General features: G+C 42.7%; 2 protein-coding genes across 4 annotated transcripts; one reads left to right on the top strand and one right to left on the bottom strand.

Moving 5' to 3' along the window:
* Positions 1-535: 535 nt before the first annotated feature.
* Positions 536-12,962, top strand: LOC118117793 (dipeptidyl peptidase 9). 3 transcript variants are annotated; one of them, XM_035170343.1, is made up of 21 exons: positions 536-700; positions 2,223-2,313; positions 2,437-2,675; positions 2,889-3,001; positions 3,338-3,511; positions 3,914-4,085; positions 4,396-4,506; positions 5,004-5,132; positions 5,222-5,283; positions 5,365-5,465; positions 5,700-5,877; positions 6,007-6,166; positions 6,312-6,391; positions 6,830-6,982; positions 7,434-7,569; positions 8,732-8,877; positions 9,039-9,185; positions 9,274-9,426; positions 9,883-10,025; positions 10,589-10,700; positions 11,826-12,962. In XM_035170343.1, the coding sequence occupies exons 2-21, from the start codon at positions 2,258-2,260 to the stop codon at positions 11,916-11,918; spliced, it is 2,658 nt and encodes an 885-aa protein (XP_035026234.1). In that variant the 5' UTR covers positions 536-700; positions 2,223-2,257; the 3' UTR covers positions 11,919-12,962. The 3 variants fall into 3 exon arrangements, with proteins under 3 accessions (XP_035026234.1, XP_035026235.1, XP_035026233.1); XM_035170344.1 differs by having other exon boundaries at positions 536-704; positions 3,917-4,085; XM_035170342.1 differs by having other exon boundaries at positions 536-704.
* A 2,545-nt stretch (positions 12,963-15,507) lies between these two features.
* Positions 15,508-22,031, bottom strand: angptl4 (angiopoietin-like 4). The gene is made up of 7 exons (XM_035170485.2): positions 21,363-22,031; positions 20,432-20,542; positions 20,236-20,320; positions 17,687-17,800; positions 17,449-17,544; positions 16,922-17,206; positions 15,508-16,827 (listed from the first exon to the last, which is right to left on the bottom strand). The coding sequence occupies exons 1-7, from the start codon at positions 21,888-21,890 to the stop codon at positions 16,643-16,645; spliced, it is 1,404 nt and encodes a 467-aa protein (XP_035026376.2). The 5' UTR covers positions 21,891-22,031; the 3' UTR covers positions 15,508-16,642.
* Positions 22,032-24,631: the final 2,600 nt, after the last annotated feature.

Here is a 24,631-nt window from a genome sequence, read left to right as displayed (position 1 = left end):
CAAAATGAAAATTCAAGGTCTTTTTTTTCGATTTTCAGTGTTGCGGCTGTTAAGGCGTCGGTGGGTGGTTTAATATAAACATAATACACAGAATGAGTGGAGCTTTGTAAGGTTAAGATGTATACTGGAGAACTTGTAGTACACCTGTACATCCAGTAAATCTCACTGGGAAACAACAAAGACTGACATTTTGTTTCAAATAATATCTTGAAATCAACTATACAGATGTATCCATAGGGTTTAATGCTTTGGCTTGCTCAAGAAATAATTCAAATCCATGGTGTGTTTAGGGACTATCCAGGTATCACAGACTGACGATGCGTTCAGTGGTTAATCTGGGATATTAGAGATTTCTAAGGAGGCAACACAGATGTGCGTGTAGTCTAAACGATGCATGTAAAGTTGCTGGGGGCAGAAGTAATGCAATACAGGAGCCGATCAGGTCAGTGGTCTTGAAGCGTCGTGCCACAGGCGGCGCAGCACTGACCGTCACTGACGCCTCATCAGAGCGGCGGTGCAGCCCTGAAAACGTCCCGGAGTGTTCCGTGACCACATCCAAGGTTCCTCCCTCCGCTCTGAACGCCAGCTACATTTTGTGCGGCCGCTGAGGGCCATGGATTCAACCTTTAGCAGCTGTAAAATCTGTTTACTGACACCAAGCTAATACAGCCTGCGCACCGGTTCAAGAAACAGCGGCCAGGTCGGTAAGTGTTCTCTTAAATTCTGGTTTATGTCACGGGGACGGTCTCGTGAGCGTCTGTGTTTTATTCCCCATCAGAAAACCAGAAACCGCTAGCTAGCGGCCGTGTAGCATTACCTAGCTAGGTTAGCGAGCTAGCTTCAGAGCGAAAATGACAGAAGAGAGCTGTCATGTCAAAATGTAGCCAAGCTAGATTTAATAGACGCACACTTTCACAACTGTCATCTTCTTACAATCCACGCCTTCTTTGTCCACTGTCAAATGTAACATTGGTGCCGTTAGCATTGTTTACACCAACGGATTTGCCGGTGTTTTCCTCCGGTGGGACTGAATAGTTGACATCGGAGAACAAAGCTCTGTTGCAGGCTAGCTAACTGTGAACATTAACGGTATCTGTGGTTTAAACTTCACCGGACTTGTCCCCCCCCCCCCCTGAAGAAAGGCTGCTCGAGGCTCTCAAATGAGCAGCTCAAGCAAACGGGGCCTTTTCCTCGTATAACGTTACAAGTTGCTGTTGCAAATATTTCCATTTTTACACATTTTACATGACAACACAGAGACCAATGTGAGTTTAATATAAATATTTAGGATTCTTTTCTTTTATACTTCCTCTAGAACACGCAGATTTGAAGTACGATCTAGATTTGGGAGATCTCCATTCATAAATACTCTTCCATCAGTCCACGCCTTGTACACAGGTCCGCTCAACTACTGTGTTTCATGGGTGGTGTTTGTTGTCAGATCAGTGTTTGTCATACACAGATATAAGTATCACACACCTTCCCAACACCAACATCAGGAACTAACTGCAGTTGTTTACAGCATATATATATTTCCCCCCACTGCTGTTGACATCACACTGATCCCTCAGCCATCATGGATTAGAGAGGAAGGCATGCGGGGTATTCCCTAAACCCTGGACCTCACCTGCTGCTCAGCTGTAAATATCAGTCGTTTCACACGAGGGATTAACCCGGGACTACGACTCTTTACTGGCTCCCTGGTCTGTCGCTCCCTGGTCTGTCGCTCCCTGTTCCTTTGAGGTGGTGCTTTGTGAAGGATTTCTGATTGTCCTCCTCCTCGTTTCGCTCATTGTGTTGTAGTTTTGAGGACTGGTTTCAAACAAACCAAAAAGTAAAACATCAAGAAGCCTGGTGCATTCAGAAGTATGCTCTTTCCAAGCTGTCTCAATAATGAATTGCTGTCCACCTATTGTTACTGTGGTTAACTATTTGTTAAGATAAGATAAGATAATCCTTTATTCATTCCAGCAAAGAGGACAGTCAAAAATAGACATCAGTAAAAGTAATAATAAGTTAACATGCAACGTAATCGCGAGGAAACATAAAAGTGTAAGTAGGATGGAAATAATATACCGTGTAAACAGAATATATGCAGTGTAATAGGATTGCATTGCAGTTTATTGTTCATATTGTTCTGGGAGCAGAGCTGGTTGTATTTTTGCTTGTTTATTTTCTCTTTGGAAAATGTGAATGATTTTAGCTCTGTTCTTTGTTCATAGGTTACAGAAACAGAGTGAGGCACGTTGACCGGTGAATGCATAGAGTCAAGAGGGTCAAACTTGTTGACAATAAAGAGGGTATCTGGAAAAGGTACCGTACGACACCTTGGGTCCATGTTACATGTGTTGACCAATTCTATTAAAGGAATGCATGGATGCAGGAGTGTGTGGGTGTCTGCACCTCTTACCAGTTGTTTCTAATGTCAACATCCAGCTGTGTGACTGTGAGCATGATGGCTGTGGACGGCCTTTCGGACAGTACGGAGGTGGTGGAGATGGAGGACGTGCCATCTCAGTTCTTCGTGGAGAAACACTCTTGGGAGGGCCTTCGTGACATTATCCACTGTAGCAGGAAGTACTCGGGCATGATCGCAAACAAGGCCCCCCATGACTTCCAGTTTGTGCAGAAGAAGGATGAGAATGGACCTCACTCCCACCGGTTGTACTACCTTGGTAAGCTGATGGACAATACTGCATAAAATCCTCCCTATCTACTGTTTCTTTGTTCTCCTTTAACTTGACCGTAGTCACGTTTTTCTGCTCTAGTCAGCACTATATGATTTCCTCATGACATTAAAACAACCACTGTGTTAAATTCCTCCTCCTTCAGTTCACACAAGCATTTTTTGATCTGTTGTCTGAGCTGCTTTTCTATGTACTTACAAGGAATGCCTTATGGGAGCAGAGAGAATTCGTTACTCTACTCTGAAATCCCCAAGAAGATCCGTAAGGAGGCCCTCTTAGTGTTGTCCTGGAAACAGATGCTGGATCACTTCCAGGTGAATTCCTCCACTCTTCCTGTTTGTAACAAATGGCACAGGGTGATGTGTCTGAGAAATGGGCGAGATAAGCGCTTCATGTTTTTGAGTAACTGAAATATGTTTTGAAGCTCAAAAGATTAAGCGACCATGGTAGAAACTATGAGAAGAATGCATGCACTGTACAACCATTACACAGTAGTTTGATCTGGAAGGATGGGTCGGTTGAATGTCCTTTTTCAACTATAGTTAACAGTACATTCCTGTCTATATAAGCACTTTAAAACACATGTACCTTGTAAAAAAAGTAATAGTAATATTTTATATCTTCTTCTTCTCTCATGTCGGACATTTAAGGCTACACCTCACCAGGGGGCCTACTCTCGAGAGGAGGAGTTGCTGAGAGAGCGTAAACGTTTGGGAGCATTTGGTATAACCTCCTATGACTACCATGCTCAGACGGGCCTGTTCCTCTTCCAGGCCAGCAATAGCCTCTTCTACTGTCAGGATGGAGGCAACAATGGCTTCATTGTGAGTACACTGATGATTTTTGTTATTCCCTCAGTTTGTGAACCCCTAGATTCTCAGGACAGATTTAATTCAGAGCAAGGTAAAGGTCTGCAAGCTCAGACCTCCACAGTGCACAAATGTGGTGGCACAGGTAGACAGAAAACCCCTTAGATAGTTTATAGCCTCTTTCCCATGGTTCTGTATTACAGCAAACAAAGCAATAATTTTAAATCATCTTACACATTATACAATTGTACAAGGGATATTCAACATCTCGTCCTATATTGTCAATGACTGTACTCTGTGTACCTTTTCATGTCAGTGAATCTGTCTCCATTAAGGATGCTTTCTTCACCTATATCTTTGGATCCAATGTCCCACTTCTGTTTCCCCCATGACTAAGATTGTGTCTTTTGGGTTTAGCAGTCTGCTTCTTTGAAGCCTGTGGAGATCAAGACCCAGTGCTCAGGGACACGTATGGACCCCAAGGTCTGCCCCGGAGACCCCGACTTCATAGCCTTCATCAACAACAACGACCTGTGGATAGCCAACATTAAGACGGGCGAGGAGAGGAGACTCACTTTCTGCCACAAAGGTCTGAGTCCACCGGCTTTTATTTGAGTTATTTAAAAAGGCAATGAAATGCTATGTGTTGATCAGCTTTGCTTGCTCTGAATTTAAAACCTTCTTTAATTCACTGAAGTGCATTCAGTTGCAGAACAACTTGTTTAATTTGCTAGTTGACGATTTCATTTTAAATTACAATGCAATACATTGATATGTCACATATTTTAATATCAAGGTGTAATTGCATAGTATTATATAATTTATACCATTTACCATCATACCAGTAAATTCACATGGATGTGAACTTCCTTTGTCCTAACATATTTAATATCTTTTAGGTGTTGATAATGTGAAGGAGGACCCAAAGTCTGCAGGTGTAGCAACATTTGTCATCCAGGAAGAGTTTGACCGTTTCACTGGCTACTGGTGGAGTCCCTCAGCAGTCGAAGGTCAGAACTTGGAATCTTAAGCCGTTTCAGACAGAAAATGTCAGGAAAGTTGAGTCCGGACATTTTCCTGCACTTACCATTCAAATATGAAGATCGCAGCGTCAACCCATATCAACAAATGCTCTTGAATCTCGGTGTCTTTCTTCAAATATCTTATCCTGAAATACTTGCATTCCTCCAGTTTTGTGTCTCCTGTGTGTTTAGAAAAGTCATCAACGTGCCCACTCGCTTGAATTGGCAGAAATTCTTTTTGAAAATGTTGAGAGGAACTGACTCAGACATTTCCGTTCTCACACACAGCCCCCTCTGGAAAATTTTAGGAAGATGTCTGAAGTTCAGTGCGTGACTAAAAGCAGTTTCAGATACTCCAGTTTTTCCTGTTTTCAAATACAAATGACAAATTGACAGCCAATGCTCTTATATATTAATAGTTCTGTGGCTGTTGGTACACTGTTTCCTGTATAAACCTAAATTGATAATTTTTTCTCCCCTCTCAGACCCTAATGGAGGTAAAACAGTGTATCTTCTGTATGAAGAGGTGGATGAGACGGAAGTAGAGATTATTCATGTTCCATCTCCAGCTCTGGAGGAGCGGAAAGCAGACGCGTACAGATATCCTCGCACAGGTCAGTGGAGCCATGTACACTTGTGCCTCGGAGCCGGGAATATTGTTTATTGACTATTTCTATCATTTTCTGTTTTTCTTTATTTACAGGTAGCAAAAATCCCCAGGCTACACTTAAACTGGCAGAGATCAAGACAGACCATCAAGGAAGAGTGAGTCTTTTATTAACAATCTTTTTATCGTCAACATGATAATCAGACGTTCCTAATGTGCGTGTGTGGTTGTACTTACAGATTGTGAGCACACAAGATAAAGAACTGGCCGTCCCCTTCGCCTCCTTGTTTCCTGGGACAGAATACATCGCCAGAGTGGGATGGACGAGTGACGGCAAATAGTGAGTGTCCCACTCAGAACTGAGATACTGTCATTCTCGATGTGAATCATGAGAAGCTATACAACCTGATATTAGGACATTTGATGCTTTGACATGAACAGGGACACCTATAGATTATATTCTCTTTGGCAACTTTTATGTTATTGGTTTGTATTTATCCTTTTTAATGTTTCAATAATCAATTATTCTTAAAGTAAAAAGCAATCACTTGACTTTGTTTCCTCTTCCACTCAGTGGCCTGGCGGTGCTTCTGGACCGCAGTCAGAGGAAACTACAGCTGGTCCTGCTGCCTCCTGCCCTCTTCATCCCTGTCACAGATGACCCAGCTCAGAGGCAGGAGAGTCGGGATGCAATGCCCAGTGACACACAGCCATACATAATCTATGAAGAGACCACCGATGTCTGGATTAATGTAGGTCTCCTCACATTCCACATGAACATTTCTACGTTACTTGTCTGTTCTGTTTCTACTCAACTGTTTGTTTTTATTGTTAAGTGTTTTTTTCTGCTGTAAGTGTAACTGGTTCTCCCCCCCCCGCAGGTTCATGATATATACTACCCCTTTGTTCAAACGACAGAAGATGAGTTCACTTTTATTTGGGTCAATGAGTCTAAAACGGGTTTCAGCCACCTGTATAAAATCACATCTCTGTTACAACCGGGCTGCAACCTCTGGACAGAGGACTACCAGCACTTAGAGGGTAAGAGACGAGGAGATGCTCTCGTGTTTATTTGTCTTGATGTCTGTCAAACAATCATGTGAATGTCTGTTTTATCTCATCTGAACTCAGCTGTCAGGGTTTATGTCAAGGAGCATGTTGATTCCATTATTTGTTGTTTTTTCAGGAGACTTCAAATGTGCAATCAAGGAGGAGATGACATTGACCAGTGGAGAATGGGAAGTCCTGGCAAGGCATGGTTCCAAGGTCAGATTAAATCACTCTGTTGGATAAAATTGTCATACACAGGTGTGACATATATTTGCCTCTGTATTCCATCACTTTGTTTTTTTAGATAAAATGGTGTCCGTGAAATTAAAAGTCTGACAGTACGTCAGACGAAGGGCTTGACCTTCAGTGTCTAAGGTCTGCAACTGATCGACATCTGCTGACTCTCAGAATATTTTCCTTGAGGACGTTTTGTCAGGCTTCTCCTGCAGCGACCTCCTCTATCTGCTGGTTTTCTGCTTTGTCCTAAAATTGGGGAACTAAGGGGGAAAAAATCAAGAATATATGGTTGTGTTCTTTCACAAGGGTTCAGCATTACAACATAATACAGAATTGGAGAAGTCAGTCGATATGAAGATGTTTTGTTGGCTCCTCTAAAGTTTTCCATAATTTGTTCTATGTTCTCTCTGTTTGTAGATCTGGGTGAACGAGGCGACAAAGTTGGTTTACTTCCAGGGAACTAGAGACACTCCTCTGGAGCACCACCTCTACGTGGTCAGCTATGACTCTCCGGGAGACGTAGTCAGACTAACCAAGCCTGGCTTCTCTCATAGCTGCTCTGTTAGTAAGGTAAAAAAAACAATTATATGTTTACCTTTGGTGCAAAACATTTTCAGTTTCAGTCCTATGTTGAACAGTTTTGCTTTTTGCTTTCGGGCAAAAATACGTCAAATAAGCAGTGATGTATTTAAATGTATTTTTCCTAGTTTAATATAGTTGAGTAGAATTTAATAAGAAAGCAGATAGAAAATAATGAAAGCTGTGAAAGCCTGGGATTGGTTGGATACACTGTACTACTTGGGATTAATGCAGTGCGGCTGTCAGCAGTGATCTACACTGACTGTAGCTCATGTTGGAACAAAGACACAGATCCTTGCAATATGTGGCGAAGCATTGTAATTGCATCCCGTCTTCTCGTAGCGTTTCACTTCCTTCATTGTCCTTGTTCATAGTTACATTTGGTCCAGATTGTTGTACACTTACGATTCTTTGCACCTCTCTCCACCCTGTCACTCTGCAGAACTTCGACTTTTTTGTCAGCCACTACAGTAACGTGAGTACGCCCCCATGTGTTCACGTCTACAAACTGACCGGTTCAGAAGGTGACCCACTACACATGGCACCTGAGTTCTGGGCCAGCATGATGGAATCACCAGGTAAGCAGGATGTGATGTAAACGACCACTTTACTGTGGGTTTTTTCCGAACAGAAATAAATTGCCTTTTCTATAGAGAGACACAGATGGTGTCAAACACCAACTCCTCTATGTAGACAAGGAGCGACTGGTTCCAACAACAAAATGGTTGTTAAAAACTTTGCAGTCTTTTTTGCACTAAATAGCGAATCATGCAAAAGTCTCTCAAATACCAGATCTTGGTTCAATGTGTCTGAGCATCTGATTGTCCTACATCCCAGATATTTAAAATAATACCGGCTGCACTGGAAAGTAAATGTTTATACATGTTGTTAATAGCTTTTTAGTAAAATTGTAGAGCAATAGCTTTTTTAAATGTTCAGGTTTTTTCAGTTCTGTTACGGAGGTTAGGTTTTCATCTGTTTGTCAGTTAGTTCGCAGGATTATGCACAAACTAATGGACAGATTACACTGGTCAAGGAAGAACCCATTAAATTTTGGTGCAGATCTGGTGTGAAGGTTGGCCACCTATCTGAGGCTTTATTTCTGGAAGCATCAATAGAGCAGAGTCTTTAGGGGAAAGTTGAGGCCTGGATTTGATTAGATCAAGGACAGAGAATTTGAACCACAATGCCCTCGTCCAGACAATTCTGACTGTGATCAGATAATGCGCTGCTCACACGTATGTCATGACGAGCACTTTGTGTCAGAGTTGATTGTTTATGATGGATCAAAAATAACAGGAGTGAGAAGACAATCTTTTACTGTGTTGTTTTCGAACTTTGTCCGAAGTGAAAGGGTCACAGGCATGAAACACCTTAAGTTTGAAGTAGACGAATGGTACAGAAGAGTTAAACTGAAGTACCAGGAAGTAAAACAGTTCCAAAATTAAAATGTTTGCTGAAAAGAAAAAAGGATCTTGTACATTGAGTGTCACAAGATGATGTATTGCTGTATCGGTTTTCAGATGAAAATGTATCACAATCTAATATCAAATCAAATTTTTGTGTGGTTCGTAATCTTTACTGTTTATAACTAAAACTGTTAAGACACTTACCTCAATTCTCTTTGCTTGGAGCATATAATCACGTGCTATATTTATAGTTTAGTCCAAAGTATCTACAATAGGAGTTGACCTAACGTTTTGCTAACTTAATGTCCTCATCTGTTAATATGTCTTCCAGGTTGCCCGGGAGATTACAATCCACCTGAGATTTTTGACTTCCCAGGAAAGTCTGGTTTCCAACTTTATGGGATGGTATACAAGCCTCATAACTTGCTGCCCGGCAGGAAACACCCGACTGTTCTCTTTGTGTATGGAGGCCCACAGGTACATATCTAAATCCTCTCTCTTCTGGCCTGAGTGTGTGATCTGATCAGACAACATTATGACACAAGAGGCATGGCTCATATATTTTAAACACTATTTACTAAATATCACTAAAACCTGTATGACTGTTTAAAGGGGGAAAAAAACGTGTGTGTTTTCAGGTGCAGCTGGTGAACAACTCCTTCAAGGGGATGAAATACCTCCGTCTGAACACGCTCGCCTCTCTGGGCTACGCTGTGGTCGTCATCGATGGGAGAGGTTCCTGTCAGAGGGGCCTTGAATTTGAAGGAGCACTGAAAAACAAAATGGTAACGTGAGGGTCAGATAATTCAAGAAATGAATTGTCAGTAAACCGACATGAAGGTTTAATAACACAATTGACCTCTATCTCTCCAGGGTCAGGTGGAGATCGAGGACCAGGTGGAGGGGTTGCAGTACGTGGCAGAGAAGTTTAACTTTGTGGACTTGAGCCGCGTCGCTATCCACGGCTGGTCGTACGGCGGGTTCCTGTCACTCATGGGCCTCATCCAACGACCCAATGTCTTCAAGGTTAGGAGCCTCCTTTCATCGTTAAACGTTTCCATCAGTGAGCGTGCTCTGCTGCCTCCTTTACGCAGAAACAGAGTTTACAACAGTTTGTATCAACAAGTAATGCACTTAAAATAAACTGAGAATGACTTTAGTGCTTAACTTGTTAGTATGAATTGTAAGAGCTGAACTGGAGGTGCAGTTGCCACTTACATCCACATGGTGTCTGTGTTGGACAATGTTACAGTGTGCTACTAAAAGCATTAATTCTGCAAGGATATCTGTGGATACATCCCCAATATGATAGACGTATGAATATATTTTGCTAAAATGTTTTTGCAACTCATCATCATACATACTTCAATGTAACATTCACCTACAATATAAACACTAAATCTAAATTGCTACCTTCCTCCTGCACCATGAAATGACACTTTTCTATACATTTCAATCTAACTACATTGTGTTTGTCACCAGCTGGCCATCGCAGGCGCCCCAGTGACTGTGTGGATGGCCTACGACACTGGCTACACAGAGCGCTACATGGATGTGCCTGAGAACAACCAGCAGGGCTATGAGGAAGGATCTGTAGCCTTGCATGTGGACAAGCTGCCCAGCGAGTCAGTACACACACCTTTAAATGAGTTTGTTTGCCTGTTAGCGTGTGTTTTTAACTGCATAGATTTTTGTACGCTCCTAAAGTTGTGCTTCAAATTCTTGGAAAGTCAGTCTGACTTGTTCACCAAGTTCATTCTGTTTTAAACGTAGTGAAGCCAACAAACAACAAACTAAAAGGTGACTCATGTGCTTTGAACCTCTTGAATGTGGTACACAACAGGTACAGATTTCCTGCAGCGGTTGATAAATTGTGCAAGGAATTCAATGTTTGAGTTGTCAGGCCAAAGCAAGCCTCGGTTTTTAGGGATCAAGGAGGCCCTGAGGGCCTGACAAACGGCATGTTGGAGCAATGCTCCTGGACGCTAAATTCAAACTCCAGAGCTGCAGCTGCAATATTTCAAGATTTCTATACATTTCTTTGGATTTGTGACAATTTTCCTTCACAACGGAATGTGGAGTCTTACTCTTCACTCTCAAACTGCATATCCTTTATCTTTGTGTTGTATGAAAGCCCATCATTTTGTTGTGTATCTTTTTGTAACAGCGCAATCCTTTGTCATTACAGGCCTAATCGTTTGCTGATTCTTCACGGATTTTTAGACGAGAATGTGCACTTTTTCCACACCAATTTCCTAGTGTCACAGATAATCCGTGCTGGGAAGCCCTACCAGCTTCAGGTGAGCACCACAAACCTTATTCCACTCACTAATACTCACTAACAGAAATAATTATTGTAGGTTGATGCAATTAACGTAACTCTTCCACATGAGAAGCATTCCAGAAGCACTCAGCAGTAAATGTTTTTGATTTATTGGCTTAGACCATTGTAATGTTTAAAGGGATAGTTCAGAAATGAAAATTCACTCATTATGTACTCACCACTATGCCGATGGAGGGGTGGGTGAAGTGTTTGAGTCCAAAAAACACTTCTGGAGTCTCAGGGGAAAACCTTGTTTGAGCAGAATCCAATACAATTGAAGTCAATGGTGAGTCCTTCTTCAGACGTAATAAAACAACAGAAAAAACACAACACGCCTCCATACTGCTCATGTGGTGTCATCCAAGTGTCCTGAAGCCCCAACAACAGCCAGAAGTGGCTAGGCTAGTTGACATAGCATTTCCAACGGTCCCTGAATGCACCTCGTCGGAAGATATCAGAGGACATTTAGGCTAAAAACTTGGTGTAAATGACCTCGAGTCGAATATGAATGTCGGAGCGTGCGGACACTTGGATGACACCACACAAGCAGTATGGAGGCATGTCGTGTTTTTTCTGTTTTATTACGTCTAAAGATAGGTCCCTAATGTCTTCAATTGTCATTGGATTTGGCTGCTACACCATTTACCCCTGAGACTCCAAATGTGTTTTGTTGATTCAAACACTTCACCCACCCCACATTGGCATAGGGGTAAATAGATAATGAGTGAATTTTCATTTCTGGGTGAACTATCCCTTTAAAGATATAATATATAACAATTATTCATTAAATGTCTCAAAACAAATAGACCAATGATGTATAGTTTGTTGACTTGTGTACTTACATTACATTATCCAAAAATGTGTTGCAACATATCTGAAGATTCTCAGTCCTCAAACTAGGTCTTTTGTTATTGTAGCAGGGGAAGTTACATATTGTACATTTATGATTAAATACAATAAATGAATAAATTTCAGGATTATGCATTAAGAGTAACTGTTGTGGTGCAGTCTTTAGTGCTTTTGACAAGATATTTTTCAAAGCAGATTTTTACCGGATACACACATACATACATAATTTGTTTATCCTGTTTCCATTTTCCAGGTCTACCCCAATGAGCGACACAGTATTCGCTGCCCTGAGTCTGGAGAGCACTACGAGATAATGCTGCTGCACTTTCTACAACAATACCTCTGAAATGAGACAACAGGGGAGAAGTGGAGTCCGGCGTCCCCTCGGTCCTCCTTTACTCCCTCTAGCCCACCTTACTCTCCCTGACCTCCCCAACCCATCCCCGTCTCCCAACTGTTCACCCCATCATCCAGAGACTATCAGACACTGCAGCCACAAGCCCCTCTTTGTCTCCCATGAAGTAGTCGTCTCACTTCTCCACCATATTTCCCACTTTTGCTCTCTCTGTCTCTTGTTCTGTTACTCGCTCGCCCTGTCTCCTCCCAACCCCCCCTCCCCTCCCGCCCGCCCGTGTACAGTCTGGGGTATGGTTTACGAGCACAGAGATTTGGTGTCTCACCCTGAAAGCTGAACAAAGACAAGGACGTATGGAGAAATATTCGTAGGCTGTGTCACATTGACTCATCGCTCACTCGTGTCCTCCGCTGAAAACACAATGGTTTCTTTGCCAAATGTTATGGTGTCGTTCTCCCCCTTGACCCACCTGTTCACTCGAGTCCGTGTTAGAAAAGTGGGTCACAGTCCACAGATATGAAATGGAATCTATAAACATATTTTCAGACATGAGCTCACACACTATATGTAAAATGCAGTTTATTTCATACATAAACCAAGACACTCACTAACACACTCGCACACACACAGTACATATATCCGTACATACTGTGAGTCTGTACTTTGCAGTTTGTGTAATGAAGAAAAGAAGAAAACCGAGAGGCTTCCTCTGTCCTCTTGTTTTAAGTGTGTGTAGTTTAAAATAAAATATTTTTATGGATTTTTATTCTTTATTTTTTTTTTAATGAGTGCTGCTCATTGCAATTTTTTGCGCCGATTTCTCCCCTCACATTTCATTGCTCAAGATGTCTGCTTGCCTTCTTATCACATAATTTATATTTGCCAAAGTACCTCTTGACTCTTGATCATGCTGGTATTTCCTTTTTTTACTGCAATAAAGACAACAGGAAGGTGAGCACTGGAGTCTTACAACAGCTTTGTACCACCGGAATACTATTTGTACATGATTATGAATAAATGTATGAATCAATCACACGCTCTCTTTTACTGCAGTCCCCTTATTTTCTCCGCTAAGGAGGTCATGTTTTCGCCCCTGGTTGTTTGTTGGTTGGTTTGTCTGCAGGACTACGGAGAAAGAAAACTTCTTAAACTGATTTCCACTAAACTTGGTGGAAGGATGGGACTTAGTACAAGAAAGAACCCCTGACATTTTAGTGGGAATCTAGGAATTTTTTGACACTTGTACATAAATAAAAATCCTCATCTAAATGTGGTTTCACAAGGCTGTAGCTCTTTTCAGCCACTGTATGGTAACAAATTGGGCGTGAGACCGGCAACTAACCCCAGTGTGAAGCTGAGAAACGTAATGTGATCTTACCATATTTTTCTTTTCATCTTTTCATATTAACATCGCAAGAAAGGGTTTTAGTATTTATTGATCTTGATGAGAAAAATCATGTACACGAAGGGGACAGATTTTTATAAGTTTGTGTAATTTCTTACAGATCAAATCAAAATCCAGATCTAGAGAATTTAAGTGTGGTTTCCTGAGGGACTGTTGGGCCTTGCTGGAGGAAGTTCAACGTGTTCCAGGTTTTGGACACTGTGGTTGCAGCACGTGTTCTGTTAAAAGTTTTGCACGAGACAACCAGGCTGCCTTACTGGAAACCACTCATCTCAAGTGTTTTCATGCATTAATATTCCACTTCAAGCTTCAATAGTGTCCCCCTACTCCCTGTGAAATTCACTCAGAGCTGCACCACTGCTGCACTGATGAGAGCTTGTCAAACACTTCACACCTCTCACCAGTGAAGCAGCAGATGCTTGTCGGTCCTTCTGTCCTCTTCCTGTGTGGACGGTTCCCATGGTAACCTGTGGAGTGGAGGGCTCTTCACAGGTGAGTGATGCTCCGCCATGATCTGCTGCTAACAGCGACTAGCAGCTGGTGGCACCAGTGCTACACGTGATGGATATCCAAAGTAGAAGTATGAAGCTAGTTAGCTTAGCTTGTCCTGTTTACACCCACTTAAGCTAAGCTAACTAGCCCCCCAGGCCAAAGGTAACACACTCTTCCTACCAGCACCTCTAAATCTCACGTAAGAACAAATTGTTAAAGAACAGTTTGTGGGGTTTCCAGAGGTTCCTTTCTTAACTATTTCATATTGAGCCACCCTACAGATATTAGCATGACAGGCTTCCAATGTTCTCATGTTTGCTAGTTAGCTAAATGTGGACCCCATTCTCTAAAGACCACTTGGTAAGATGTGGAATATGTGGAACACCTGTTGTGAGCACTGGAATGAAGTACATGTACTCAGGTTCAGTACAAGTCCACAAGTTTATATTTGCTACCTCTACATCTAACTGTTCTTTTCAAGTCACTATATACATCTGCTCCTCTACATTTCAAAGATAACATTTTAATTGTCATACTTTTTACTTTGCCACAACATAAATATAATGCATATGGAATGAACAGTTTTACTGCAGTACTTTCACTGGTAATATTTTAGGCATGTGGTCATAAATATAATTACTTACTAGTAATTTACATTGTGGTATTATAGGACCTGAGTACTTCTACGGAATATGCTTATTGTGTATATGTATCTGCTGATGATGACGATCGTCCGATGATTAGTTGGAGCGCTTTCTGTGAGTGTGTCACCTAATGCGCTTTTGGTTTTTCTCTGCAGGTATCGAGTGCTGGGTGACACAGCACGCTATAGCCGACCTTGGAGGTCAGATGAGATCAAACCTCATCAGATCAGCTGTTACAGAGGTTGATCCTTAACCACTTGTCAGTGCCGTGAGGATCACTTCGGATGAAGCATTAACAGTAAGCCCGACACGGAGGGAGAAAGTGGTGAGCTGAAAATTCAAAGTGACACCTTAAAGCTACTGCTTCTATAATATGACCAAGCTGGTAAAGACATTACGATCTGCCACGTGTGGCTCAATAAAATGTGGAGGTTAGTTTAGTTCTACTCTGTGTGATGGGGCCTGAAGTCAGGTCCCAAAGAAAATCTCTGCATCCAGAAATGTTCAGAGGATTAATACAAAAAGAAACACAAAACATTCCAGAAGATTTTTGTTGTCAGATTTGAATTAATTGAAGACCAAGTCGGGCAACTGCAACTTGCCATTTTGGAATAATTAGCTTGTATTGGCTTCCTCCATCGAGGGCCAACAGTTCCCTGAAATTCAATCAAACTGCACCAAATTTCACACACTCATAGATATCAGCTCATTATATATGTCTGATTTATTTCAAATAAACATCTGTCTGGATCTGTCCTGAAAGTGAATGGCTCATACCCCACCCTTCCACCATATTTAAATAAAATCGGTTCAGTAGTTTTTTAAATCCTGCTAAAAGATATACTTACAGCAATGAAAACATAGCCTCTGAACATGGGCCTATCCACTCATATCGACTGTAGTTGTGGTTATATTTTCTCTACATGTTTATATAATGATATTTTTGTGAAATATTTGTGATTTAGTTCTTTTATCAGGTAACTATAATATGTGAGGGTACTACTTTAAGTGGCAAATAATACACAGACAAATAGCAATATTAGTTTAAATCAATTTTATTGGCTCATTTTGGCCAAACGATTGGTATTTTCTCTTAAAAAAACAATCTTACATCTGTTAAACACATAAAATATAAATTACAAACAGGCAGCACCAGAAATATATATATATTGATTCTTTACAATAATTTAAATAAGAAAATGGGACCTCTACAACAACAGACTCTCAAGTAACGACAAAACAGATAGTGTCACAACAAAACAGGAACATTTACATTTATGAAAACACAGACGGCATTTCTGCGTACACTATTTACAAAAACCATGCCTCTCCTCTTTAAAGTAGTCAATATGACTTGACATCACCTAAATCTCCACAGAAAAGTTTAAGAAGAAAATGCTTATTTGGAGGCAGGATGTACAAAAGGCTGGAATGGTTTTGAGTGCCCCGTGTTCTGCTTTCTGACGTCTTAACCCACTCTCTGCATCGTAATCCTAGTCTACAGTGATTTTATAACTTAACATAATGCTTTGAAAACACTAATCTCATCCTCCTCGTGAGGAAAATGACGCTTTGTTTGAATTAAGTCACCATTTGGTCCGCACCATTGGGTTTAAAAGGCTCACTTAACTGGCCTGCATTTCACTCCTACGTGAATCCTCTACAAAATAAGAGCAGAGCAGACACTGTTTACTTGCTATGAAGCCACATTCAAACTCAACAGCGGTCTACACAACTCTGGTGACGAGTTGCGACATGTTGGAGATGTTCTGTGACTCACAGCACAGTAGACAGGCCTAGACTCGCCCTGCAGCTCCCCTGACTAGGGGCCCATGCCAACAGATGGAGTCAACCACAATGGTTGAATGGTAGAATGATAGAAATGCAATTTGTCTGTGGCTTCTAGGTGCAGGGCAGGAATCTGCTTGTCTCTCAGAGAAAAGAGCAATGGAAACGTGGAACTCATTAAAAGTGGGTTCTCTTTGCTTCTATTTTGAGGGACCTTGGATCTGGTATGTTAAGTCTTCCTCACTGGGACACAACCAGGGAAATGGAAACCTCTATCTCATCAACCAAGTGCCAAGAAAGGAAAGAACAGTCCAAAATCTACTTCTTCCCTCTCCTCCCCCTCGTCTCTGTGTCTTGACCTTTTTCTCTTTGTCTCTTGCTAATCTTTATGACTTGTTCTCAATCGCAGCGGGGGCGATCATAATCATGCTGGTCTTCAGGGGATAGTAGCGGCCTCTCCAGGTCTTCCAAAAGATGCCCTGCTTCCTCTGGTGTCGCTGCTTGGGAGGAGGACTCTGGAAGTATCTACCGTTGAGGTTGGAGCGACCACAGTTACTGAACCACCAACCACCTGTAAAGACAAGGAAGAATATCACATTAGATTCTGCCATTAAGCTCAAACCAATAGAGGGGTTTTATCAGTGTGATTGTCATTTGCAACTCACCAGAAAGGTGCTTGGCGCAGTTGAGGTCGTTTTTCTGGTCGTTGTCTTGGTCACTGGTGGAGAAAGGCAGGCCACCGGTGGCGTCAGTCCCCAGGGAAGTCTCCAAGGTACTGAAAGTGCCGACCTCCTGAGTCTGGAGCGAGTACTTTGTTTCCTCTCCACCCAGACGGAAGGGCAGGCGGACGGATGCCAAGTCATCCCCCCAGTCGGAGAGCTTGATGTTGAGGATGTAGCCACCATCTTTAGCGATGGTGTGGATTTTTTCAAGACCCAACCAGAACTCTCCTGGAGATGTCAAAGAAAAGTAGAGGGAGTTAGAAAACTGTCCTCAGCTGAAGTACTGTCTCCGGTTTCTGTTTTTCAAGCTGATCTATGATTAGATGCATTTGGGAAGCCGCCTCCTGCCTCTTGATGCCCTGGCTCTAAACACTGTTATGCAGCGTGAACTAATCCGGCCCTGGCCCGGCCAGCGAGCACCTGACAGGTTTAGGTAGGGACAGTGACGACAAAGTGAAAAGAGCATTTACCATTCAGGTTGCCAAAGCCTTTCTGATAGGCGTGCCATTGCTGGTCAAAGTCCACTGAGCCATCTTGGCGTCTTTGGATCACCGTCCATCCGCCATCTAGTTAGAAATACAAAAAGAGGTCGATCAGAAAATGTCTTATTGGTCCAAACAAACAGAGACTTAATGTCTGAGTAGTTAGTGAATCTTGACCAAGCACTAAATCACAAAACAAAATGGGAAAAAGTTAAACTCCACGTACCGGCTGTCATCTCACAGAAGACTTTAAAGGGCTCTGCGTTGATTGGCTTGATGGTGTAGACCCCGCTGGTGGTCTCTCCTCTGAGGAACAGCTCATGGCAGTCTGATGCCACCTCTGCAAGAGAAACACAGGGAAAAAACTCAATGTTAAGACCAACAGCTCCAGTATCACTGCAAGAAGTCTGAACAGCATGATTACCTTTCCCCTACACTGCTGGGAATGCTATTTATACATGACACATTGAACTCATGTATTTTTCTTCAGCTTCACAACCCTGAAGAAACACTTTTTCTGAAGTGTGTTATGTTAAAGGGGGCATTCATGAATCAGAGCTTCTTTACTCTACCCAGCTTTCATACTGTTTGTAGGTCAGTCATAGGGAACCTCACAGCGGCAGGTTTCTTTGCCCCTGTGAGAGCGAGAGTGTTTTGAAAATAAGACTATCGCTGCATGTGAGCGTATCTGTGAGTCTGGAGATATGAACGTGCAGCCGATAGAACCTTTGACCCAGCCTCAGCAACAGAGAGAGTGGGTGAGTGAGAACGGCTTTCTTGTTTATAAATATGACCCTTCTCCCAGTTACAAAGCCGACTTCCCTCTTTTACAGCTGCTTGGTGCTCCAATCTATTGAGACACTACTACGCTCTTACACCCCTCTCAGAGTCAACCCTCCCCTTCCCTCGGCAGTCGGCACGCCTCCCTCACGTGCGCCTCAGCCAGTCAGTGATGCAGGCGTGCGTGGCTGCTGCATGCACAGCGAGTGATCGGGGGTTGTTGTTGCTGTAAAGGGGGAATCGGAGACAGCAGGAATACAAAGCAGGCGACTCCAACTGAAGCTGTCATGTGGATCATGTGGCTGAAGACTAATAGCACCCCTCTAGTAATCCCTTTCTCATCATGGATGGCATTGACACATGATATATTTACACAAGCAAAAATCTAATGCTTCAAATAATTTTTTTCATTTTTTGCTGAATATTCGCCTGGTTATTGTTTCAGTATACGTTTCCCAGTGTGTGTGGGATGACCTCTCCTCTAGAGGTATGAACTCTTGTGGCTGTATTCAGCCTCGGGGGTTAGGGGTTCTCCTGAACTTTGGCACACTTCTTTTTTCCTTACAATAGGGAAAAGGAGGAGATGGGAGCTGGAGGTAAGGAGTTTGCATGAAGGGATGGGGGAGGAGAGGAGAGGAGAGGATGACCGAAGTGGAGGAGGGGGATGTCTGACTCCCTGACAGATCTAGGGGAAAGGTTGCTCATTCTTTCAGGATCTACAAATGTTTGTTTTACACAAAGGGGGTGGATGTCTGTGGAAGCAGTGGGTGGAGGGGTCTTCAAAACAGTGACATATATCTGTACAAAGTTCACAGATAAATTTAGACCACCTTTCCTCAATCCCCGCTGTTTCCCCCTGATTTTCTTGGCTCAGGCACAAGGGCAGTAATCTGAGGAACATTGCATGCGAGATTTCTTCAAAGCCTTTGCTGTTTCCTGGCTTCCCTCAACTATCCTCCCCCACACACACACACACACACCAAAGAAATGATCAGTGTGAGTAATCCCATTGAGCTGTGTGACCCTGGCTGAACACTCCCAGAGACTCGTGAACTTTCCCCCAGTTGAAACCTCGCCAGAGAAACTTGTTCCTTTTTCCTCATTCCTCAAATCCTGCTGATGTCAGAGCTCTGAGGTGTTATTGTGATTGGCTGACTGAACTCAACTGTTGCCTCAGCCCTGTTCACCTTTCACCCACTTCTCATCTGTGGCCACCAGAACCATGGACGCAAGTTCAATATCACTCTGATTCATTATTATAATGTACTTATTCATCCTCCTCATCGTGTGTGATCCATCCTAAAGTGAGACCAAAAAACTGTGGCTGTGTCTCAGCTCTTGCACTTTTGGTTTGCATGCAGTCTGGTACAGTCTGGATGAAAGCAGTCATTGTGACCACTGGTCCAGTCACAGTTCACTACAGATGGGAGCAGCAGCTGCTTGGCGTGGCTGCACGCTGTGGGCATCATTTACTGCTTCTTACAATTACTGTATGCCACAGTGAGAAGGGCACAGGCAAAATAGAGACTTACTCTGTCAGTGTTTAGGTCCCATTTTAACTTCTCCACTGCTGTTTATCCCAATGGATGTTCTTTGTCTGTGGTAGTTTGAAATTAATCTATAAAGTATGTTGTGTTTCTTTGGCCTAATTAATTTTTGTATCCAACTTATCTTCATTTACTTTACATGTGTTATTGTGTTAATGTTATCCTGTATTAACTGAACGATGTAATTAGGATTTTAAGAGCTCAAAGACACAGAGTTGCCCTATGTGCCATAAGTCCACCAGTTGACGGTGGCCTCTTACTGGCATCATGCTGAGCAGAGGAGCGTGTCCCAAACTGATTCAGTTCCTTGATTTTAATTGCCAGTGATTTAAGCTTCTTTGAGGCCTTAAACTAAACAGATGGTCGGCTACATTTGGCGTCACATTTTGTCCAGTCGACTTAAGACGGTGTCAACAGGGGATTTCAGACGCTTCCTGGCTTTACTTACCAACTGGTGAGTCGCCTTGCTCCACGATGCCACTGCGCTCTGTGTTGCTGCTCCTTGGGGAGTGTCTCTGCTTTGATTGCTGGATCTGAAAAAATAAGTTATGAATCAGTGATGAAAATAATAAAAAATACGTGGCAACACTTGCTTTGATGTGGAATGGGGACATGTTGGTTTGCTGGTTGTAACGCATGCTCACCTGACTCTGCAGCGTCCTGATGCGCACATTCTGCTTGTCAAGCTTCTCCTGTTGAAGTCTGATCCTCTCCATCAGATCATCAATGCGTCTGTTCTGAGCCTCCAGCATCAGCTGACAGAAAAAACAACACACAGGTACCATTTTAAAGTATTTTATTAACTTTATTCCACACTGTGCCTGTGCATAAAATCATGGCACAGTAACTTTTGCAAGAGAAGCACCAGAAAAAACAACAAACGGGCCACATTGAAAATCCTGAGACACAGACATTTACATCCTTCGATGACGAGCATTCGTCTTTTCCACCCGGCTGTGGTGTGGTTATGTAACTCACTCACAGAGCAGGATTTTCCACCCCACTATAAAGCCTTTCAGGCTCACATACTGCTTTGTAAAGGTTGAGCTTCAAAAAGAGCACAACTCTTAAAGGCCTTGTTCTACTGTGTGTCTTAAGGCCGAGTATTCTGCAGGTTGTAAAAATGTGACAGCTGTGCAAACTTATTCACACCTTCCTGTAGCTGGGTGCGTGCAGATTCCTTTGTCTGGCAGCCTTTACTGTTTCCCTACACGTACTGCACACGCTTCCTCCATGCTGAGCAGGCTTGTTAACCAACCCCCCTCCACTCCATTATACCCACCACTCACTCACCCTCTGTACACTTGCCTTTGAGCTGAGAGAAAAAAAGCCTCACCAATAGCCCACGCATGCTGTACATTCATTAACTTGAAGAAAACTTAAGCAATGCAACAGCAATAATTACTCTAGGAGGCTTTATGGTCATATTTTGTAAAAAGAATAATTTGCACATAGTGGAAAGGCTCATTTACAGCCAAGCTGACCGATGTAACTACTCCTATTTTAACATATTTCTGCCTTCTTAACCAAATTATCTTCATCAACACCCAAAGACAGAAAAGCTTCCATTCTCACCTGGATGTTGTGAGCATCACTCTTGTTCTTGGCACCAGCATTAGTGTCAGACAGCACTGGCTCTCCCTGCAGCATCCTGTCCACCTTCTCCTCCAGCCGGCTCATCCTCTCGCTCATCGTCCTCCTCTCCTGCTGCATCTCTTCCGCCTTCTCCCTAAGCTCGGCGGTGACATTCAGCAGCTGCCCCTCTCTGTCCTCCAGCCCCCGGGCCTGAACCTTCAGGGCTTCCCCCTCCACTCGCAGCTTCTGGCTTTCCTTCCCCAGCTCGGCCACCGTGCGATTGAAGACCTTCAGCTTGGTGGAAATGTCCCTCATCTGGACTTTGGTTTTGTCAACATGCTCCTTCAACCCCTGGCCCAGTTGCAGCAGGCCATGGGCGATGACATTCACGTCATCCCACGCTGCGTACTGTACACGCTTCTCCTTGGCAGCACTGCCGGATGCTGAGCCGCCTTTCCTCTCCAAAGGGAAACCTGTGGCCATGAGCACCACCAGGCAGAGAGTCAGAGTTGCCAGTGTTGTCTTCATTTCTCCTCTTGTCCTGAACTTGACGTCTTGCTGTGAAATGTGTGGGTTCTTGTTGCAGAGGTGTGCAGTGTCCTGCTCTTTCTTGGTGAGTTGGATGAGTTCAGGGCTCAGGCTCCTGTCTGAACAGCCACAGCGCCACTGTTATATAGTTTCACAGCCCTCAACTCTGAGCCGCCTGCGATTGGCCAGCCTCGGAGAGGGAGGGGTGCAGTTAATCTCAGGTTTCTGTCCCTCCTCCACCTCCCTGTTAACTATTCATGTTAGAGGCAGAGGAGGGACATGATATAACAAAAAGATTGTCTTTCATCCCTGCACTGTGGGAGAGGGACATTATCTCAGGAGGAAACTGAAGATTTGATATCCCCACCAGTGAAACAATTCCTATTGTTGAATAAACACTATGTTTCATTCCTGAATAAGCCAGCTAATCCATTCATCCGCTCAAGAACATCCCAGAATTGGTTGATAATGATATCAGAACCATGATAATGCTCATACAAATAGAATGTGTCTGTTTGCTTAGTTATTTCTATATTCATTGTCTGTGCAGAGCATGGGCATGCCATTTTTAAGATATATAAGCAGTGATGGGTCAAAATAAATGTACTCTGCTGGATTATGAAAGTAAAGTGGTGAATGTCAATCTGGGCCACCCACGCTGAAAGATGACCCCCTGACCTTAAGTGAACTTGTCACCATTTGAGCCTCTGCTTCATGTCAGTATAGTTCACACTGTCATAAATTGTTTTCCATGTCCTGTAACCTCCCTCCATTATTTCAGTAATTCAGTCTCTTACTTGTCTCTCTGCCTCTCAGGATCATGTGCTGTCGTGTACTTTGTAGGTTAGTTTAGTGCAATTCAAATTCATTTTATCAAGGAATCTGGATATTACAATTTTTTTTACATAACTGATAAAGAATTCAGGCAGAATTAGGGAACATGACTTGATCTGCAACACAAACAGATTTTTTGGTATTCAGCAGATTCAGTAGATAAAATGATATGGCTTTAAAAGAAGATATTTGACTGAATCTGTTATGATTAAATGTTTTTTTTAATCCCTAATTTCTCTTTCAATCGTTGGCCTTCACAACAGTCCAATAACCTTAAAAATCTAAATTGCACTCCACTCAACAAAACACTCTTCAAAGCCCAGAGAGGCAGCTATTGTGGAACAAACACTAATTATCACTTCTTTGATATGACAAGGAATGAATGAAGTCAGGCCGGGCAAGTCGGGGAGAGGAACATAGCAGCGATTTGGCCTGAGGTGCTTGCTCCTCAGCAATGATTTGTTCTGTGAGGACTGTGAGAATTAGGGGAAAGTTCACAGCACAGAGAATGCCCTGATCATGGGCCGTAGTTTTTCTTTTTTTTTTTTTTTTCAACAAGACTCCGCCAGGGAGATCGCAGGCCATACGTGATCCAGGGCCACACCACAAAGAAGGCGCTGGTTTAACCCTCTCCTGTCTGCAGCCAAGACTAAGTAGGTGAAAGGTAACTGGGAGACTGCTGACGGTGCTGAGAGAATTACAGCCCTCACGTAAGTGTCTGGAATGTAACAAACATGCATTATTTCTCCTCAAAGCCTCAGCAGAGAGGAGGTTTCCACATGGATGACCAAAATCTGCTTGGTTACAGTTATAAATTTGAAAGAAAATAGGCTTTTCTTATTCCATGTTGCGTGATGCTGAGGTCAATGCGGACAGATTGTCTTTGTTCAAATGAACAAACCTGTGTTCCTTCTGTCCTTTCAGCTACATCAGGATTATCCCTGAATTAGAAGGAATTTTTTTATTTTAAGTATTTTTCACAGGCTAAAGAAAGGAGCAGGTTCAAGCAGAACCGTGGCAAATGGAAAAGACAATAGCTGAGCCTAATGACCGTGTGCTACACGATCGTCATGTACAAGTGAACAACCTACGTGCCTTATTACATTCTCCTGGGACAGTAGAGCACTTGGCAGGGATGTGAGTGGGGTTTACAGTGATGACGTGAAAGATGAACTGCAGGCCTTCGTTTTTCTTGGCCTTGCGGGCCGATGTCTGGGTTTTATCAGGCTTAAGGATAATTATTTCTTTATCTAAATGCAAATTAAACATCCCCCTGATGTACCATTTTGATAAATATCGCTGAGTGTGGTGGTTGAGATCAGTTCCAGCTGTGCTGTCAGGAGCAGGAAAATGGAAAACTTTGATAGACGTCAATGTTGAAGTGTGACATATCAAATGACTCACACTTGTGTCAGTCAGAGCCTTCCAGATAATTTCATCATAATATAGTAGTGGAGGAAACATTACTGTCTTACTAGGTCAAATGTAGTAACACAACATTGCGTTATCTGTAAAAGGGCTGCATTCAAAATTTGACCTAATGTACATTAGTATTTTCAAAAATTGTGTCAACATTAGGCTCCTTATTATGTAGTATAATCTATTTCAGATAGCCATTTCATTAAATATATGATATTGGATATTGGATCAAACTAAACCTGTGCCAAGGTTTTCACCCCTGTCCGTTTGTAAGTTGGTTTGTCTGTCAATTAGAAGGACCGATTTTCACGAAACTTAGTGGAAGGGTGCGGTATGGGTCGGGGAAGAACCCATTTCCCTTTGGTGTGGATCAGGCTCATGGGGCTGATCCAGGAATTTCTTTAACACTGCATAGATTGGCCATTTTTCAACATTTTCACCATTTCCCCAGAAAATACTTTATGGATCTTGATTTTAAAAATCAGGTT

Source organism: Hippoglossus stenolepis, chromosome 11 (genome assembly GCF_022539355.2).
Source record: "Hippoglossus stenolepis isolate QCI-W04-F060 chromosome 11, HSTE1.2, whole genome shotgun sequence".
Taxonomy (NCBI): domain Eukaryota; kingdom Metazoa; phylum Chordata; class Actinopteri; order Pleuronectiformes; family Pleuronectidae; genus Hippoglossus; species Hippoglossus stenolepis.
The sequence above is the reverse complement of the archived record's forward strand: the minus strand, read 5'-3'. Positions and strand labels throughout refer to the sequence as shown.